The sequence below is a fragment of the Struthio camelus genome, chromosome 28, assembly GCF_040807025.1.
Source record: "Struthio camelus isolate bStrCam1 chromosome 28, bStrCam1.hap1, whole genome shotgun sequence".
NCBI lineage: Eukaryota > Metazoa > Chordata > Aves > Struthioniformes > Struthionidae > Struthio > Struthio camelus.
In genome coordinates, this window is record NC_090969.1 from 573,058 (window position 1) to 587,177 (window position 14,120).

At 72.6% G+C, this 14,120-nt stretch overlaps 1 protein-coding gene across 2 annotated transcripts; it reads right to left on the reverse strand.

The window, feature by feature from the left end:
* Positions 1-868: 868 nt before the first annotated feature.
* Positions 869-11,026, reverse strand: ESYT1 (extended synaptotagmin 1). 2 transcript variants are annotated; one of them, XM_068921445.1, is made up of 31 exons: positions 10,740-11,026; positions 9,792-9,833; positions 9,586-9,720; positions 9,393-9,466; positions 9,096-9,168; positions 8,902-8,991; positions 8,740-8,795; positions 8,524-8,647; positions 8,274-8,450; positions 7,321-7,403; positions 7,186-7,234; positions 7,031-7,120; positions 6,823-6,915; positions 6,647-6,718; positions 6,487-6,573; positions 5,090-5,239; positions 4,878-5,018; positions 4,197-4,373; positions 3,995-4,077; positions 3,866-3,914; positions 3,698-3,787; positions 3,523-3,618; positions 3,362-3,433; positions 3,188-3,274; positions 2,963-3,109; positions 2,739-2,872; positions 2,413-2,511; positions 2,174-2,305; positions 1,982-2,087; positions 1,850-1,899; positions 869-1,213 (listed from the first exon to the last, which is right to left on the reverse strand). In XM_068921445.1, the coding sequence occupies exons 1-31, from the start codon at positions 11,016-11,018 to the stop codon at positions 1,180-1,182; spliced, it is 3,171 nt and encodes a 1,056-aa protein (XP_068777546.1). In that variant the 5' UTR covers positions 11,019-11,026; the 3' UTR covers positions 869-1,179. The 2 variants fall into 2 exon arrangements, with proteins under 2 accessions (XP_068777546.1, XP_068777545.1); XM_068921444.1 differs by having other exon boundaries at positions 5,090-5,261; positions 6,428-6,573.
* Between the last annotated feature and the right edge of the window lie 3,094 nt (positions 11,027-14,120).

A 14,120-nucleotide genomic window follows, 5' to 3' on the forward strand; every position in this document is an offset into this window, starting at 1 on the left:
AGAGCCGGGGGGGGGGGGCGCTGGGGACACCCCACGCGCGACACCCCAGTGGGGGCACCCGATAGGGGACGCAGCCTGGGGGAGCCCTACGGTGCCACCCCCGTGACGACACCCGCGTGGGGGACACCCCAACAGATGACTCACTAGGAGACGTCAACGGGGGGGGGGACACCCCCTTGATGGCACCCCATGGAGGACAGCCCATGGGGGACACCCCACCGGTGACACCCCAACAGGGGACACCTCAGAGGTGACATCCTATAGGGGACAACCCAACAGGGGACACCTCCTTGATGGCACCCCATGGAGGACACCCCAGTGGGGGACATCCCAATGACAGCAGCCCACAGCCTCCTTTGGCATGGAGGACATGCCAATGACAGTATCCCCGTAGGGGACAACCCAACAGGGGTCACCTCATTGATAGCACCTCATGGAGGACAGCCCATGGGGGACACCCCAATGGGGGAACCACAATGGAGACACACCACCGGTGACACCTCACAGGGGACCACCCAATAGGAAACCCCAACAGGGAGCAAACCAACAGGGAATGGCCCAAAGACAGCACACCATGGGCGACAGCCCGTAGAGGACAACCCAACAGGGGACACCTCCTTGATGGCACCCCATGGAGGACATCCCAATGACAGCAGCCCATAGGGGACCCTGCATGGACATGCCAATGACAGTGTCCCCGTAGGGGGTAACTCAGCAGGGGACACCGCATTGATGGCACCCCATGGAAGACATCCTAATGACAGCACCATCCAGGGGGACCCCCAGGAGGACACCCCGCTGATGGCACCCCAATAGGGGACACCGCCCCCCCCCGCAAGCCCCCCAGGGACCACACAGAGGCCGGGGCTCTCTCCTCCCTCCTTTATTTGCAGGGGGACGGGGTGGGGGGACACGGGGGCCGCGGCCCCCCGGAAGGCAGCGAGGGGGACGTGCGCGGCGGTGGCACGGCGGTGGCTCCAACACAAGCGTCTCCCCGCGGCGGGGGGCAGGTTTCGCCCTCGACGGAAACGGGGGCGAAAAGGCACGACATAAATATAACAGTCGAAAGCAGCAGCAGCAGCGGGGGGGGCGGCGGTGGGGGGGCCGGGGCCGGCGCCCCGTCCGGCCCCCCGGCCCCCCCGGTCTTTGGTCAGTGCAAGGCAGACGGCGGTGGCGGCGCTAGGGGCTGCTGCGCTCGTCCCGCAGCTCGTACCTAGGGAGAGTGGGGTGAGCGCGGCCCCTCGCCTGTCCCCCCCCCCCAAGCCCCAGGATGGACCCCCAGCCCCAGGGCACGGACCCCCGGCATGGGGGAAGAGAGCCCCCCATTCCCTAAAGGCAGATAGCCCACTCCCTAGGGACAGACCCTCCCCATCTCTGGGGGCAGATACCCCATTCCCGGGGGCAGGACCCCCCCCATCCCTGGGGGCAGGACCCCCCCCCCCATCCCTTGCTGCAGATACCCCATTCCCGGGGGCAGGACCCCCCTCATCCCTGGGGGCAGGACCCCCCCCCCATCCCTTGCTGCAGATATCCCATTCCCGGGGGCAGGACCCCCCCCATCCCTGGGGGCAGGACCCCCCCCCCCAATCCCTTGCTGCAGATATCCCATTCCCGGGGGCAGGACCCCCCCTCATCCCTGGGGGCAGGACCCCCCTCCCCAATCCCTTGCTGCAGATACCCATTCCCAGGGGCAGGACCCCCCTCATCCCTGGGGGCAGGACCCCCCCCATCCCTTGCTGCAGATACCCATTCCCGGGGGCAGCAGGACCCCCCCCCATCCCTGGGGGCAGGACCCCCTGCATGGGTCCCAGCCCCAGGGCAGCTCCCCCCCCTGCCCAGCCCCACTCACCAGTGGGCCCCCCCCTCGGCCAAGTCCACCTGCGCCAGGTCCAGATGGAGCTGGGGGAGAGCGAGGGCTCAGGAGGGAGGGAGGGAGGGGTCCCGCGGGGGCCCCCCGCCGCCCCCCGGCCCCCCGCCCTACCTTCCCCAGCGCCTCCTTCTCCCGCGCCATGAAGGACGCCGCGGACTTGACATGAGCCTCCAGCTTGCGCCGCGCCGCCTCCTCCAGCGACACGTCCCACTCGAACCTGCGGAGACCGGGCTGTGCTGGGAGGCGCTGGGAGGTGCTGGGATGCACTGGGCAGGGCTGCACCCCCCCCACCCCCCCCAAAACCTCTCATTGAAGTCGGGGTTCAAGGTCTTCTTCTGCACGCTGGTCTTCCTCTTGGTGGCCCGGCTCTTGTCGGGCAGGAGGACGAGGGAGACGTAGGGGTCGGGCAGGTCCTTGGAGACCGGCTTCAGCTGCCTGCAGCGGGGAGAGGGCGCGGGATGGAGCCCCCCAGGGGTGCCGAGCCCCCCGCCGCCGCCCCCCCCCTGTGGCGGACCCAGGTGTCCGGGCGCCCCCTCCGTTACCTGCAGGCGTGCACCACGGCCACCAGCTTCCGCTCGTCCGCGTGGTACCAGAGCGTGAGCTGCAGCCGGCCCAGGGGGGGCTCCGCCGGCTCCGCGCGGCTGCCAAGCCCACCGTCAGCCCCGGCCGGGTCGGGGGGGGGGGGTCACGGCTCCCGGACCCCCACCCCCGGCTGCACCCGGACCCCCCTGCGCAGCCAGGCTTTGCATCTGCAGCCCCCTTCCCAGCCAGGGCTTTGCACCCAGACCCCCACCCCGATGCAGGCACCACGCCGGGACCCCCTTGGCCAAGCTGCAGATTTTGGGGGGGGGGGGGGGCGCAGCCCTACCTGTCGGCGGGGGCCAGGCGCTGGCGCAGCAGCCCCCCGGCCCCGCTCTCCTCCTCCCGCCGCGGCTCCGCGTCCTGGGGCTCGGGCTCCCCCCCGCCGCCGGCTGCCGCCCCCAACCGCTGCGACGCCAGGATCTGGGGCGGGGGGGGGAGGCCGAGCAGCGGGGTGAGGGGGGGTCCCGGCCCCGTCGTGCTGTGCATCCCCCCCCCGGCGCTGAGACTCACCGCCAGCTGCGCCCGCAGCAGGACCTGCGCGCCGGGACCCCCCCCGGCCAGCGGGAACCAGCCGTCCAGGGCGAGCGCCTCGGAGGCCAGGAGCTGGGGCAGGGGCAGGCTGAGGGCGCCCAGGGGCTGCCCCCCCTCGTCCTTCACCTGGGGGCAACAGGGGCGAGCTCAGGGACCCCCGGGAGCGCCGGGACCCCCGGGACCGCCGGGGACGGACCCCGATACCTGCAGCTCCAGCGACTCCGCGTGGGGCCGCTTGATGAGGAAGGAGAAGCCTTCGTCCCACACCGGGTCGGAGCTGGGGGTGCAAGTCTGGGGAGGGGAGGGGGCAGGAGAGAGGGTGAGAAACACCCTCTCCCCCCCCCCCCACCCCGGCAGGACCCCCGGGCCGGCGCTCACCTTGGTCTTGGCGCAGACGTCGCGCACGGCGAGGCTGGCGTAGGCGGCGGGCGGCTTGGCGCCCTTGAGGACCTGGGGACGGCGACACGGCGGGCAGGGGGTGAGCGGCGCCCCCCGGGGCGCGGGGACAAGGGGACCCAGGCGTCCGGGCCCCCGCTCACCGGGAGGTCGGCGGCTCGGTCCACGAAGACGGAGAGCAGGGCGGCCGAGAGCTCCTCGCCCCGGGCGGGCTGGATGAGGCTGTTGGCGCGCAGGACCTGGGGGAGCGGCGGGTGGGCAGGGGCCGAGGCCGGCTGAGACCCGGCCAGCTCGTGGCGCGTGTGGCCGAGCCGTTACCTGCTCCAGGAGGGCGGCGCTGGGGCACGGCACCAAGGTCTCCAGCCGCACGTGGAGGCGGCCGGACTTCACCTCCTCCAGCGGCAGCCACTGGCGGGACGAGACGGCGGGTGAGACCCCCCCCGGGGGCGCCCACCGCGGCCCCCCCCGTCCCGGCCCCTCTCCTACCTCGTCCACCAAGCGGCTGCTCAGCACCCGGCGCAGCGGCACCTTGCACCTGCGGAGGGGGGCGGTGAGGGCCGGCCGGGTTGGGGGGACGCGGCATCGCCCCCCCCCCCCCCAAACCCCGGCACCCACCGGCCCAGGAAGTCGTCCTTGTCGATGTCCTTGTCAAAGAGGTCGAACTCCACGTCCTGCCCCGGGACGTCGTCCACGATCACCTGGCGAGGGAGAGCCGTCGCTGGGAAGGCGGAGGCGGCGCCCGGACGCCTGGGTCCCCCCCCCGCCCCAGCCCAACCCTGCCTCAGTTTCCCCTCCCGGCCGGCCCCCCATCCCGCACCTCGTAGACCTCGTTCCAGCGGGGGTTGAGCTCCTCCTTGACGACGCGGCTGCGGAAAGCCTTCCCGGCCACCCGCACCTTGGCGTAGGGGTCCGACTTGCCCCGCACCATGCCCTTGAGGAAGTTGTCCTTGGCCACCAGGTTCTCGGCCTCCAGGAGATGGATCCGGAGCACGTTCTGGGGGGGGGGGGGACGGATGTGTGGGACCGGGCTGCAGGGGGACAGAGCTGGGGGCAGCTCTGGGCACAGGTGGTCCCAAATCCCCCCCCCCAATCCTGCCCCCAGGACCCTCCATCCTGCCCCCCCAAGGACCCCCAGCCCCTCAACTCCATCCTGACCTCCAGGACCCTCCATCCTGCCCCCTAGGATCTCCAGCCAGCCCCCAGGACCCCCCATCCTGGTCTCAGGACCCCTGGCCCTCACCTCCATCTGGACCCCCAGGTCGCCCAGCCCCTCACCTCCATCCTGACCTCCAGGACCCCAGCCCCTCACCTCCATCTGGACACCCAGGACCCCCAGCCCCTCAGGACCCCCAGCCCCTCACCTCCATCCTGACCTCCAGGACCCCCAGCACCTCACCTCCCCCCAGTCCCTCACCTCCATCCTGCCCCCAGGACCCCCAGCCCTCACCTCTATCCTACCCCCAGGACCCCCCCAGCACCCCAACGCCCCCCAGCCCACCTCGGTGCCAAACCGGGGGTCGGGGCTGGCCTTGCTGGGCCGGTCGGGGCTGCTGCCGGCGCCGGGGCTGGGCTGGAGGTCGGGCTGCGCCGGGGGGGCGGGCGGGGGGCCGCCGCTCTCGGGGGCGTCGAGGAAGAGCACCTGCGGGCAGGGCGGTCACGGCGGGGCCGGCGGCCGGGACCCCCCCCCCACCCCACCGGGCCCCCGCTCACCCGCAGCACCAGCTTCAGGTAGAGGCGGCTGCCGGGGGCCGAGCGCTCGAGCTGGAAGGGCTGCGCCAGCGTCAGCTCGGGGGCCTCGAGCAGGCGGGAGAGGTGCACCGAGACGGAGCCCAGGCTGCTCTGGCGCGTGTCGTCCTTCACCTGCGGGCGGCACGGGGGGGCGCTGGGGGGGGGGGCGTGCAGGCTGCGGGGGGGCAGAGCTGGGGGCAGCTCTGGGCACGGCCGGGCCCAACCGCCCCTGCTCCTGCCCCCCCAGGGACCCCAGCCCTCACCTCCATCCTGACCCCCAGGGACCCCAGCCCTCACCTCCATCCTGACCCCAGGACCCCCCATCCTGACCCCAGGACCCCCAGCCCTCACCTCCATCCTGACCCCAGCCCTCACCTCCATCCTGCCCCCAGGACCCCCCATCCTGCCCCCCAGGACCCCCAGCCCTCACCTCCATCCTGACCCCAGGACCCCCCATCCTGCCCCCCAGGACCCCAGCCCTCACCTCCATCCTGCCCCCCAGGACCCCAGCCCTCACCTCCATCCTGACCCCAGGACCCCCCATCCTGCCCCCCAGGACCCCAGCCCTCACCTCCATCCTGACCCCCAGGACCCCAGCCCTCACCTCCATCCTGCCCCCCAGGACCCCAGCCCTCACCTCCATCCTGACCCCAGGACCCCCCATCCTGCCCCCCAGGACCCCAGCCCTCACCTCCATCCTGACCCCCAGGACCCCCAGCCCTCACCTCCATCCTGGCCCCAGGACCCCCAGCCCTCACCTCCATCCTGGCCCCAGGACCCCCCATCCTGCCCCCCAGGACCCCAGCCCTCACCTCCATCCTGACCCCCAGGGACCCCAGCCCTCACCTCCATCCTGACCCCAGGACCCCCAGCCCTCACCTCCATCCTGACCCCAGGACCCCCCATCCTGACCCCAGGACCCCCAGCCCTCACCTCCATCCTGACCCCAGCCCTCACCTCCATCCTGACCCCAGGACCCCCCATCCTGCCCCCCAGGACCCCCAGCCCTCACCTCCATCCTGACCCCAGCCCTCACCTCCATCCTGACCCCAGGACCCCCCATCCTGCCCCCCAGGACCCCAGCCCTCACCTCCATCCTGACCCCCAGGGACCCCAGCCCTCACCTCCATCCTGACCCCAGGACCCCCCATCCTGACCCCAGGACCCCCAGCCCTCACCTCCATCCTGACCCCAGCCCTCACCTCCATCCTGCTCCCAGGACCCCCCATCCTGACCCCAGCCCTCACCTCCATCCTGCCCCCAGGACCCCCAGCCCTCACCTCCATCCTGACCCCAGGACCCCCCCCCAGCACCCCTCACCTGGAGGTGAGCTGGGGCCCCTCACCTCCCTCCGGCCCCCCAGGACACTCAGGGCTCACCTGGATGTCCACGTCCTGGTGCGCCGGGTCGTGCAGGAAGAAGCGGAAAGCGTCTTCCCAGACCGGCGAGGCCGTGTTATAGAGCACCTGGGGGAGAGCGGCTCAGGCACCGGCCCCTGCGTCCCCCGTGGCCCCCCCGGCCTCCCGGCTGCGCACCCACCTTGCTCTCCCGCGTGATGTCCTGCACCGAGACCTGCACCATGGGGTTGGGCTCCTTCCCGGACTTCTTCAGCTGTGCAGCAAAGAGGTGGGCAGGGGTCAGGGAGACCCCAGGGACCAGGGGACCTGCAGCCCCCACCCCGGGACCCCCCCACCGGGTGGGACCACCCCACTCACCGGCAGCTCCTGGGCACGGTCCAGGTACACGACCAGGATGGCGGCCGACGGCGGGTCGGGTTTGGCCGCGATGGTTCGGTTCCTCTGCAAAACCTGGGGCGGCAAGGAGGGGGGGGGGGGGCTCAGCCGCCATGGGACCCTCCCCGCCTCCCCTCCTGGGGCTGAGCTGAGGCCCTGCAAACTCATCTCTAGGGTGGGCCACTCTCACCTCGTCCAGCTTGGAGGCGTCGGACATGAGCGTGAGCCACTCGAGGCGCAGGTGGAGCCGGCCCCGGCCGCCGTCCTGCAGCGGGAACCACTGCGGGGGCCGAGGGCTCAGCACGGCCCCCGCCTGCCCCCGGCGCCCCCGGCCCCGGCACCCACCTCCTCCAGCACCCGGGCCTTCAGCACCTCCCCAAAATCCAGCTTCATCCTGGGCAGGGAGGGGGGAAGCAGCGGTGAGCTCCTGGGCGGGGGGGGGCCGCAGCCGGTGACCCCGAGGGTCCGGGCCCCCCTCACCTGCCCAGGAGGTCGTCCTGGTCGGGGTCCTTGTCGAACAGCTCCACCTCGATCTCCTGCCCCGGCACTTCGTGCACGATGAACTGGGGAGGGGGGACGGGCTCAGTGGGGGGGCCCCAGCCGGCACGGATGGGTCGGGGACGCCGTGGGGTCCTCAGGGGGTCCCCATGGCCAGCACAGCCGAGTTGGGGACACCATGGATTCCCCAGGGGGTGCCCATGGCCAGCACAGCCAGGTCAGGGACACCACAGGGTCCCCAGGGGGTCTCCATGGCCAGCACAACCGGGTTGGGGACCTCAGGAGGGTTCCTTAGGGGCCTCCATGCCCCTCATGGCCACGATGGGGACACCAGGTGGTCTCCAAGGCCAGCACAACCGGGTTGGGGACCTCAGGAGGGTTCCTTAGGGGCCTCCATGCCCCTCATGGCCACGATGGGGACACCAGGTGGTCTCCAAGGCCAGCACAACCGGGTTGGGGACCTCAGGAGGGTTCCTTAGGGGCCTCCATGCCCCTCATGGCCACGATGGGGACACCAGGTGGTCTCCAAGGCCAGCACAACCAGGTTGGGGACCTCAGGAGGGTTCCTTAGGGGCCTCCATGCCCCTCATGGCCACGATGGGGACACTAGGTGGTCTCCAAGGCCAGCACAACCAGGTTGGGGACCTCAGGAGGGTTCCTTAGGGGCCTCCATGCCTCTCATGGCCATGATGGGGACACAGCTGGTCTCCATGGCCAGCACAACTGGGTGGGGACACTATGGCCAGCACGGCTGGTTGGGGGACACTAGGGGGTCCCCACGGCCAGCACAACTAGGTTGGGGACACCATAGGGTGCCCAGGAGGTCTCCATGGCCAGCACAGTCAGGCTAGGGACACCGGTGGGGCACCTAAGGAGTCCCCCTGCCCCCAGTGGTTGGGGGCACCAAGGGGTGGGGGACTCAGGGGGGCTCTCACCTCGTACACCTCGTCCCAGGTGGGGTTGAGGTTGTCGTCGATGACGCGGCTGGTGACGACCTGGGTGCCGACGCGCAGCACGGCGTAGGGGTCCGACTTGCCCTCCACCAGCCCCCGCATGAAGCGGTCCTTGCTCTGCAGGTCCCGGGCGCCCCGCAGGTGCACCCGCACAACGCCCTGGAGTGGGGGGTGAGCGCGGGGCCGCCGGCACCCCCCTGGCACCCCCACCCCCCGGGGCAGCACCCCTTACCCGGGGCAGCGGGTACCGGAGCTCCGCGGCCTCGTGCAGGTCGGGCACCAGCGGCACCAGGAGCCGGTTGGGCAGGACGAGGTAGGAGGAGATGGCGTCCATGATCATGGTGTCCGAGACCGAGCTGGAGGGGGGGGACAACATGGTCACGGGGCGGGGGGGGGGACGGCATGGTCACAGCCCCCCAGGGATGGTCCCACACACGCCGGGACTCACCTGAGCCCTGGGATGTCCAGCAGGTTGGTCATCCCCGTCCAGTTGATGTCCAAGGTCTGGAGATGGGAGGAGCGGGGAAGGGGTCAGGGACGGGGGCTGGACCCCCAACCCGCGCTGCCCCGGGGGTCCGGGCCGGCCGGTCCCCGCGGCGGTGGCACTCACCGGGCGCCGGATGAAGAACATGGTGAGGGCACCCACGATGGGCACGTCGCCCAGGAGGGGCTCCAGGATGATGCGCAGCATCCCGTGGAGCTGGGGGACAGCACTGAGCCATGGGGGAGATGCGGCCCCCCCCAGCTCTGCCCCACACCCCGGGGCGGCTCCGGCTGGGGGCTCCCCACGGGCCCCCCCCTCACCTGCATCCCCTTCACCCCAGCCTTGCAGAAGAACTTCTTCACCTCCACGTCGATCTGGACGTCACCCACGTAGCTGCGGGGAGGAGGCACGTCTTGCCATGGCCCCCCCACCCCACCGCCCCGCCTCCCCCCAGCGGGACACCCCTCCCCCACCGCAGACCCCCCCCCCCCGGCCCCATAGCCAGGGGGTGCTTTGGATGGGTCTGTGCAGGGAAGGAGACCCGAGGAGGGGGACTTTGAGGAGGGCTGAGCCCCGATGCTCTCGCCGCACGGGTGGCTCTGGCCCCCCCACCTCACCTGATGTTGAGGTCCAGCAGGATCTGCTGCTTGTGGGTGCCGGGGTGGGACCTGACCCCCAGGATGCGGAGAGGCTGCGGGAGACAGCGGTGATGGGGGGGGGGGACGTGGTGGGAGGATGGGGGAAGTGCCCCGCTCCGGGGTGGGGGGGGACATCGGGGACGCGCCCCGCTCCGGGGGCTGCTGGCCCTACCTTCTCGCCCATGTCCACCTTGGTGAAGGCGAAGGTCTGGAGGTGGCTGTTGGAGGCGCGGATGGCCGGCGCCACGTTCTCCACCAGCAGCTTCTCCATGTAGCGCCCGAAGAAGGGCCAGGCCTGGGCCAGGACCTGCGGGGCCGGGGGTGAGCGGGGCTGGGGGTGCCGGGGGGGCACCGGGGGGGGGGGGGCACCGGCCTCACCTTGTTCAGCCATTCCGCTCTCTCCACGTCCGGGAAGGTCACCTGCGGCAGAGCGGGGCGTCACGGGGGCCCGGACGCCTGGGCTCCTCCCGCCGCTCCATCCGGCTTCCTGCCTCAGTTTCCCCATCCGGGGCGGCGGGAACCCCGAAAGGGGGTTGCCCCCTGCCCCTCAGCTGTAGGGCAACATCTGGCGGCGGCTCCCGCAGCGTTGGGCTGCGTCGCCCAGCCCGGGAGGGCCCAGCGCCCCGCGAGCCCCAGCCCTGGGAGGGGTGGGGGGGGGCCGCGGCGGCGCAGGCGGGAGCCCGGTCGGAAGGGCTCGGACTGTAACGGGATGGGGCAGGAAGGAAGTGGGGGGCTGGCGGGGCTCTAAGTCTGGGGTGCCCCAAGCAGGGGAACAGCAAAGACATGGGGAGACCCCAAAGCTGGGGAGTCCTAAGTGAGGGGGTGCAATGCAGCTGGGGGATCCCCAAATCTGGGCTGCCCAAGCAGGGGGTGCAATGCAGCTGGGGGGTCCCCAAATCTGCAGTGCCCCAAGCAGGGGGTGCAATGCAGCTGGGAGGGGGTCCCAAATCTGGGCTGCCCAAGCAGGGGGTGCAATGCAGCTGGGGGGTCCCAAATCTGGGCTGCCCAAGCAGAGGGTGCAATGCAGCTGGGGGGGGGTCCCAAATCTGGGCTGCCCAAGCAGGGGGTGCAATGCAGCTGGGGGGTCCCAAATCTGGGCTGCCCCGAGCAGGGACGGCGCAATGCAGCTCCCGGAGGTCACCCGGCCGCGGCGGGCGCGAGCGGGAAGCGAAGCCCGGGCGGGGACGGCGCAATGCAGCTCCCGGGACAACCGGCCCCGGGGGGGAAGGAGGCGGCGGGGGGAGGAGGAGGAGGAGGAGGAAGATGGGGGGGGTGAGGAGGAAGGGCGGGTGGGGCGGCGGCGGAGGCCCCCGCGGCGCCGCTTACCCAGGCCGGCAGCTCCCCGCGGGCGGCGCCCAGCCCGGCGGCGGCGGCGGCGCGCACGGCCGCCTCCTCGTCGCGCTGCAGGCGGGCGGCCAGGCGCAAGCCCCGCTCCCGGGCTCGCCGCCGCCGCCGCCAGCCCGCGTAGAGCGCCAGCGCCAGCAGCACGGCGCCGGCGCCCAGCCCCAGCAGCCCGGCCGCGTAGGCGGGCAGCGCCCAGAGCAGCCGCCGCCCCAGGGCGCCCAGCGCCGCCGCCGCCGCCGCCGCCGCGCCCCGCCGCTCCATGGCGCGCGCGCCCGCCACCGCCGCCGCCGCCGCCACCCGCCGCCGCCGCCCCGCGAGGCCCCGCCCACCCCGCGCCTCATTGGACACCGCCCCGCTAGGCCCCGCCCACCACGCGCCTCATTGGACACCGCCCCGCGAGGCCCCGCCCACCCCGCGCCCCGTTAGGGAGAGGGGGGCACGTGGGGACCTCTGCGGGGGGTGGGGTGGGGGAATCCCCGGGGGGGGGGGAACTGGAGGTGGGGGCGATCCTGGGAAAGGGGGTCTCGTGGGGGGGATCCCCAGGGTTGGGGAACACGGGGAGGGGGGGGATCCTCGGGGGGGGGACCCCGGGGTAGGGGGATCCCTAGGCCTGGGGGGTCTCGTGGGGGGGATCCCCAGGGTTGGGGAACACGGGGAGGGGGGGATCCTCGGGGGGGGGACCCCGGGGTAGGGGGATCCCTAGGCCTGGGGGGTCTCGTGGGGGGGATCCCCAGGGTTGGGGAACACGGGGAGGGGGGGATCCTCGGGGGGGGGACCCCGGGGTAGGGGGATCCCTAGGCCTGGGGGGTCTCATGGGGGGGATCCCCAGGGTTGGGGAACACGGGGAGGGGGGGATCCTCGGGGAGGGGGGGACCCCGGGGTAGGGGGATCCCTAGGCCTGGGGGGGTCTCATGGGGGGGATCTCCAGGGTTGGGGAACACGGGGAGGGGGGGGATCCTCGGGGGGGGGACCCCGGGGTAGGGGGATCCCTAGGCCTGGGGGGTCTCATGGGGGGGATCCCCAGGGTTGGGGAACACGGGGAGGGGGGGATCCTCGGGGGGGGGACCCCGGGGTAGGGGGATCCCTAGGCCTGGGGGGTCTCATGGGGGGGATCCCCAGAGTTGGGGAACACGGGGAGGGGGGGATCCTCGGGGGGGGACCCCGGGGTAGGGGGATCCCTAGGCCTGGGGGGTCTCGTGGGGGGGATCCCCAGGGTTGGGGAACACGGGGAGGGGGGGATCCTCAGGGAGGGGGGGACCCCGGGGTAGGGGGATCCCTAGGCCTGGGGGGGTCTCGTGGGGGGGATCCCCAGGGATGGGGAACACGGGGAGGGGGGGGATCCTCGGGGAGGGGGGACCCCGGGGTAGGGGGATCCCTAGGCCTGGGGGGTCTCATGGGGGGGATCCCCAGGGTTGGGGAACACGGGGAGGGGGGGATCCTCGGGGGGGGGACCCCGGGGTAGGGGGATCCCTAGGCCTGGGGGGTCTCATGGGGGGGATCCCCAGGGTTGGGGAACACGGGGAGGGGGGGATCCTCGGGGAGGGAGGGACCCCAGGGTAGGGGGATCCCTAGGCCTGGGGGGTCTCGTGGGGGGGATCCCCAGGGTTGGGGAACACTATGGGGGGGGATCCTCGGGGGGGGGACCCCGGGGTAGGGGGATCCCTAGGCCTGGGGGGTCTCATGGGGGGGATCCCCAGGGTTGGGGAACACGGGAAGGGGGGAATCCTCGGGGGGGGGACCCCGGGGTAGGGGGATCCCTAGGCCTGGGGGGTCTCATGGGGGGGATCCCCAGGGTTGGGGAACACGGGAAGGGGGGAATCCTCGGGGGGGGGACCCCGGGGTAGGGGGATCCCTAGGCCTGGGGGGTCTCGTGGGGGGGATCCCCAGGGTTGGGGAACACGGGGAGGGGGGAATCCTCGGGGGGGGGACCCCAGGGTAGGGGGATCCCTAGGCCTGGGGGGTCTCGTGGGGGGCATCCCCAGGGTTGGAGAACCTGAGGTTGGGGGAGACCCCCAGCGGGGGAGACCTCAGGGTGGGGGGGATCCGTGGGAAAGGGGGTCCCGTGGGGGGGAATCCCCAGGGATAGGGAAGCTGGGGGGGTCCCTAGGGAGGGGGAGACCCTGGGCAAGGGGGACCCTGAGCAGGGAGGCGTTCCCGGGGAAGGGGGGGGTTCCTCAGTCCGGGGGGGGATCCCCGGGTGGGGGGATGCTGAGGATGGAGGACACCCAGGTGGGTGGGGATCCCCAGAGCAAGGGGGGGCTCCCGCGGAGGGGGGGTCCCGGAGCAGGGCGTGTCCCCCCCCTTCACCCCCCCAGCCCCGGGGCCGCCGGTTTCCAAGCCGCGCTGCCGGGAGCGCAGGACGCAGGGGAAGGGAGGGGGCTGACGCCGGGGCGAAGCCCTGCGCCCGCGGGGGGCCGGGATCGGGATCGGGGCCGGGATCGGGGATTGGGATTGGGGCTGGGATTGGGATTGGGGCTTGGGATCGGGGCTGGGATTGGGGATTGGGATCAGGGCCAGGATCAGGGCTGGAATCGGGATCGGGGATTGGGATCAGGGATTGGGATTGGGGATTGGGATTGGGGCTGGGATTGGGGCTGGGATTGGGATCAGGATCAGGATTGGGATTGGGGCTGGGATTGGGACTGGGATCGGGGATTGGGATCGGGATTGGGGCTGAGATTGGGATCAGGGCTGGGATCGGGAACTGGGATCAGGGATTGGGATTGGGATGGGGGATTGGGACTGGGATCAGGGTTGGGATCAAGATCGCGATTGGGGCCAGGATCGGAATCGGGGCTGGGATCGGGATGGGGGCTGGGATCAGGGCCGGGATGGGGATCAGGATCGGGGCCGAAGCCTCGATCTCCGCTCCGAGCCGGGCAGACGGGGTGGCCGCCGGCGCCCTGCGGCTCGGGCAGGGCTTAGAGCCCCGGCTGCGGCGATGCCGGAGGAGCCTCCGCCGCTTGGGGCGAACAAACGAGCCGAGAGCGAGCGAGCAGCCCCAAATCCCCACGGATTAGGGTCAGAGCTCAACGGCGGGAGACGCGACGGCCGCCGGGCGAGGGCGGAGGAGGCCGCAGCGCCGCAGGCCCGGCCGAGCTCGGCCTCGAGAGCCCGCCGCGGCGCCGAATTTGCCCTTTTTAGGCGAGGCCGCCGGGGAGGAGGAGCGAAGCGGCAGCTGTTTTCCTCCAACCCAGCGCGGCAGCTCCGCGGTCGGGGGGCCGGGGACCGCCCGGAGCGGGGTCACCTCCCGGGCACCCCGAACCGCGGCCCGGCCCGGTGCTGCCATCTGCCGAGCGCGGCACCCGCTCGGCCAGGCTCGTCCTCCGGCTTTAAACCGCGGCCGGGCCCCGCGGCCCGCGC

Coding starts and splice junctions, on each gene's coding strand:
- ESYT1 (XM_068921444.1), bottom strand. CDS start 11,018: ATGGAGCGGCGGGGCGCGGCGGCGGCGGCGGCGGCGGCGCTGGGCGCC. Junction 7,235..7,320: donor CAGGACGACCTCCTGGGCAG/GTGAGGGGGGCC, acceptor CTCCCTGCCCAG/GATGAAGCTGGATTTTGGGG. Junction 3,434..3,522: donor ACCGAGCCGCCGACCTCCCG/GTGAGCGGGGGC, acceptor CGCCGTCCCCAG/GTCCTCAAGGGCGCCAAGCC.